At 44.9% G+C, this 5,326-nt stretch overlaps 1 protein-coding gene across 2 annotated transcripts in view; it reads left to right on the top strand.

Moving 5' to 3' along the window:
• The first annotated feature begins 730 nt into the window (after positions 1-730).
• The window catches only part of LOC311255434 (A-type voltage-gated potassium channel KCND3-like), an 87,247-nt gene continuing 82,651 nt past the window's right edge, over positions 731-5,326 (top strand). For both annotated transcript variants that reach the window (XM_084349908.1, XM_084349909.1), the window contains exons 1-2: positions 731-1,170; positions 2,055-3,221. In XM_084349908.1, coding sequence (XP_084206034.1) covers positions 2,119-3,221 — 1,103 coding nt within the window. In that variant the 5' untranslated portion in view covers positions 731-1,170; positions 2,055-2,118. The remainder of the gene's footprint in view (positions 1,171-2,054; positions 3,222-5,326) is intronic.

Consider the following 5,326-nt stretch of genomic DNA (forward strand, 5'->3'; position numbering starts at 1 on the left):
TTGCAGCAACAAAAACGATAAATTTTCGTCGGGAAGGTTTTGCCTTTTGGCGACAAAACCGGATGTTTTATCCAGACCTCGGGACATCTTCAGCTGTGTTTGGGGTGACCAAAACGGGTACTTGAAGCTAAAAAAAATGATCTTATTCAGCACAGCGTTATGACAACATTAGTTAGATAATTAAACATAAAGAAATGTAAAGTTTCAACATATCCATGGTTTGCAGAAACATAAATTGCCAACATTAACATTAACATTACATTTTTTTTTTTTAATTTTAGGTGAAAAGAGGAGGTTGTCTTTTAAGCAATGTCCTCTTTTATTCTGAACATTTCGATATGCTAGCCTAGGAGGAAAATGTACATGTTGCACAGAGTGGGAGGGATGGGGGGTTAATAGGGGCCCAGCAGCTCATTTTTGCCCCGGGCCCCTCAAGAAGCTTAATACGGTCATGCTAAAACCATATTATATTTTACTAGCATGCAAGTTAGGACAGTCATCCTGCAGCCTTTTGGTACTTAACTCATTATAATATCCAAGTGGTCACTGGAGTGGACTTCACTGTACTAGTAGTATTTGTCTCCCTACCATTATCACACAGTGGTGTTAAGCTTTTTGGCTTCAGTAAGCAGTACAGCAGCACAGTATTGACTGTAGCCACAGTGTCAGGGTGGGTCTGTCACATATGATGGTAAAGCGAGGCAGAGGGAAGGAGGGCTGATGACAGAGCTGGCACGGTGAGAGAGACACGCATTGTACTTTGTGCTGGAGAAAAGGAGGCGCGCTGCTCCTCTCCATCACATTTCACTTTCCAAACACTGACGAGGGGAAAGAAAAGAAAGGCAGGATGTAAAAAAAAAAAACAGTCAAGAGGACGTCCACAACAGACCAGCTTCTTCTTCTTCCTCTTCTTCTTCTTCTTGAGTCTCTGTGTGCTTCCACAGACGAGCTCCATTCCGCTCCACCAGCCGCGTGCTGTGCGCTCTGCTCGGTGCGGGAGTCAGTCGACCGACCACCGGGGAGGAGGAGGAGAGGTGCCGCGCGCTGCTTCCTCCCGCTGGATGGATCCGAGCCCTGCGTCTCTCACTTGTGTCTGAGGACTCCGTGTCTGCAGAAAGTCCTCTTCTGTTTGGAAGAGTTGGGATCTTGTCCCCTCCTCCACTTTTATCGGTGAGTGTTTTACTACATGATGTTTTTCGTCTGATAGGATGAGGAGCATGTGTTAGGTGAGCAAATGCATTTCGTGTTAGTCAGCCACATGCATGAAAAAAAAGGATTTTCAGTGTACATAATATGTGTTAAACCACCTTTAGGATAAAGTATGTGTAAAATAAAAAAATAAAAAAATGCAGATTACTTCTATAAATTAACTGGCCAGGTGATAAAGTCAATTTCTCAAACAATTTCAGCTCGTTAATGTTTTTCAATTTCAAATTTAACCAGCGATACATTGTGTAGTAATGCATGTAATGTAGTGAATGTGGAGCAGCTGCCTCTTTATTCCGATTCAACAGGTTTGTTTCAGTGCTGACAGTCAGCGCTTAATGAAGCTGCTCTGCACAGATTGCTTTGTAGTTCTCGTTGTGTCCTGACTGATGTTGCTGTTGTTAGTTCAACCAGCTAACTGCCTTGTGTTCACTGTGCATTTGATCCGCAGTAAATGTGGGTTCATGTCCAGAAACTGATGTGATCTGGTTCACAAATGCAGCTGAACGTCAGCCAGTGTGTGCAGTGTTACAGGCTTTAGATGTCAGTAGAAATCAGGGCTGATACCATAAACTTTACTTTGAGGTTTGTCTGATATTAAAATGTGTGTTGGTTTCCCGGCAGTTGTGTGTAAGTTTTATATAAGTCAGCTTTTTCCTCAGAACTGGATGGTATTTTGGGCAGACCCTGCTGGGCAGCGTGACTGGAAATTAAATTAGAGAAGAAAACTAATTTGAGCCTCAAAATGTCACAAGCTTCACGCTGTTTTCATACCAAACACTGATATTTCGGTTGATCATCTATTTCGCTGTCGTTTTCAGCTGTGTTCCCTCTGTTTTATCCCTCAGATGTCATTTGCTTTAAGTCGACTCTGAAGGTGAGGAGGACTGATTTAAAGACTGCATCTTCACAATGGCTTCAGGAGTAGCAGCGTGGCTCCCTTTTGCCCGGGCGGCAGCCATTGGCTGGATGCCTGTTGCCAACTGCCCCATGCCCATTGCACCAAGAGACAACAGCAAGAGACAGGACGAGCTGATCATCCTCAACGTCAGCGGCCGTCGTTTTCAGACCTGGAGGACCACTCTGGACCGCTACCCTGACACCCTGCTGGGCAGCTCTGAAAAAGACTTCTTTTACAACGAGGAAAGCAAGGAGTACTTCTTCGACCGGGACCCTGACGCCTTCAGGAGCATCCTCAACTTCTACCGGACAGGGAAGCTCCACTACCCCCGCCACGAGTGCATCTCGGCCTACGATGAGGAGTTGACCTTCTTCGGCATCATCCCTGAGATCATCGGTGACTGCTGCTACGAAGAGTACAAGGACAGAAAGAGGGAGAATTTAGAGCGGCTGCAGGATGATCAGGAGGAGAACAAGGACCAGAAGATGCCCAACATGAACTTCAGGGAGACCATGTGGCGGGCCTTCGAGAACCCCCACACCTCCACCATGGCCCTGGTCTTCTACTATGTCACAGGTTTCTTCATTGCCATCTCAGTCATCACTAATGTGGTGGAGACGGTGCCCTGCGGATCCACCGCCAACCAGAAAGACATGCCATGCGGTGAGCGCTACACGGTGGCGTTCTTCTGCATGGACACCGCCTGCGTCATGATATTCACAGTGGAGTACCTGTTGCGCCTGTTCGCCGCGCCTAGCCGGTACCGTTTCATGCGCTCAGTGATGAGCATCATCGACGTGGTGGCCATCTTGCCGTACTACATCGGCCTGGTGATGACCAACAACGAGGACGTGAGCGGCGCCTTCGTGACGCTGCGCGTGTTTCGAGTGTTTCGCATCTTCAAGTTCTCCCGCCACTCGCAGGGCCTGAGGATCCTGGGTTATACACTCAAGAGCTGTGCCTCAGAGCTGGGCTTCCTCCTCTTCTCGCTCACCATGGCCATCATCATCTTCGCCACGGTCATGTTCTACGCCGAGAAGGGCTCCAGCTCCAGCAAGTTCACCAGCATCCCAGCTTCCTTCTGGTACACTATTGTCACCATGACAACGCTGGGGTAAGTAATAGACATATGCACACCCACGTACACAGACACACAGGTGAATACACTCATACACATGTGTAAGCATCCTTTACTTTGTTTCCTGCTGTACTGTATTTAAAGTAAAATAGTTGTTGATGATGTTAATGAATGCGCGGGATGTTTTTTAGCGGATCTTTTTAATAAATTGAATAATTTATGAAAACCACTTTGCATTTCAAATGAGCATTAAAACAGCCTGCCCCCATTCTTCAGTATGCTGAAGCGTATTTGAAGCTGCCAGTGTGAGTAAGGGCGGGCAGCGTAGCATTTATCTACCGGCACAAACACTCGTGGCATTTTGTTTGCCTCACTTAGGGCTCTGCAGATAAAGAGACAGGGGTTGGAAACATACATCTATTGTATTGATAAGATGCCCTGGTGCTACACAGGTCGGACTCGACTGATGCTCTCGCTTCAGAAATAAACAATTCCCTTTTCAATTTAAGCCTTTTCAGAAAATGATGCACAACCTGCAGCCTGACCCAGCATGTAGTGCAGGACTGATTAAAATGATACTGATGTTGGAAACAGTTTTTGATTAATCAGCCTAGTCATAACTGTCCAATAAAATAATACATCTTGATCATTTTTCCACCTCTGCAACCTTGTGATATTTCGATGTCATGACTCCCCACTACCTTTTTTAAGGAGTTTGATTTCGTTGGCTGAGAATAAAGATGCCCTGCACACACTTTCTGCATTTCTTTTCTCCCAAATTGAACCACACCAGAGGCAGCGTATTGATGGCCAAAGCGTTCAGTATAAAAATGCCTTGTGAGGAATTAATTTGCCAGCATTACAAAGTCAGATCTCTCTGCTGTGTGCCTGGAGGCGAGGTGTCCCATGAGAGATCCTCTGTCACCTTTATTATGATTCCACTCTGCTCTTAATCTTCCACACGAGCTCGCTGAGATTCAGGTCCGTGAATGGCAGGGTGAACTTGAAAGTGTTCCCGGAGTTTGGCTGAGTGAAGTACTCTATTATGAAGGAACAGTGGAAGAATAGTTATGAGTTCCTAAAAATCTGTTTTTCTGCCCTGCTCTCTTTGTAGATGATGCTGCATATGCAAATGAAAAAAACTGCCAAAATCTTTTTTAGTGTTTTCATTAATTCAAATGAGTAACAGAGATCCATTTCTGAGGATAAATGACTGTCAGTGTGATCAAACGGGAGGCGCATTAAAGGATAGGTTCGCGTTTCTAGTCTAACTCAAATGCTCATATGCACATTAAAGGCATTACTGGTCATGATAATTACACGATTTCCATATAAGTAAAGTAAAATCCACAGTTCAGCTGAAGTTAGAGGCTTCAGCAATCTAAGTTAGATTCATTAAGTTGATATCTTCTCAAGTTACAGTATAGAGCTGTAACTAACGGTGGTTTACTTCTTCGAGGGACTCTGTTAACCCGTTTCATGATTAAATACAAGGTACAAACTAATTTATTTGTCATTACGCAACACAGGCTTGCATAACAAAATGAAAGTTTGTAAACTCCTTCATGCTACACAAGTTATAGAACATATAAACAGTTGTCGATATAAAAAAAAAACTTTTTTTAAATCTGCGTCAGGGTGCATGCAGCAACAAGATGGGGATGATAATGTGGTCAGAATATAGATCACGGTCCGCCTGACGAGTGCAACAGCTCGATGCGAGATGCTGTGGTGGACGCAGGTCTCTGATTTCACGTTCTTTTGCCATCCCAGCAGCCTTAAACCGAGCTGGATTAGCATGGCTCTTATTACGACTCCCTTCTTCCCTGGGGCGGTCCAGCCGGTCAGGTTGGATGGACAACACGCTCTACCTCCTGAGCCACAGCGGCCTCTGTAGAAACAGTTCTCCTAATCATGCACATGAAGTCATGCTAGTATTGTTTTGAAGTCATAACCCTGAAGATTTTCATGAAATCGAGACCTGTTTTGATGCTATTTTTGGTTGTCATTGAGTTCAATGCAATTAGTTATCCCTCTATAAAGTACTTCACCATCCGTGGAGTCCACCATTCCAACAGTGGGTTTGAATTGCTGACTTTAAGACAGACTTGAAAATGGGAAGCTACACTTTAACGATTTAT

This window comes from Pagrus pagrus, assembly GCF_965226575.1.
Source record: "Pagrus pagrus genome assembly, chromosome: 3".
NCBI lineage: Eukaryota > Metazoa > Chordata > Actinopteri > Spariformes > Sparidae > Pagrus > Pagrus pagrus.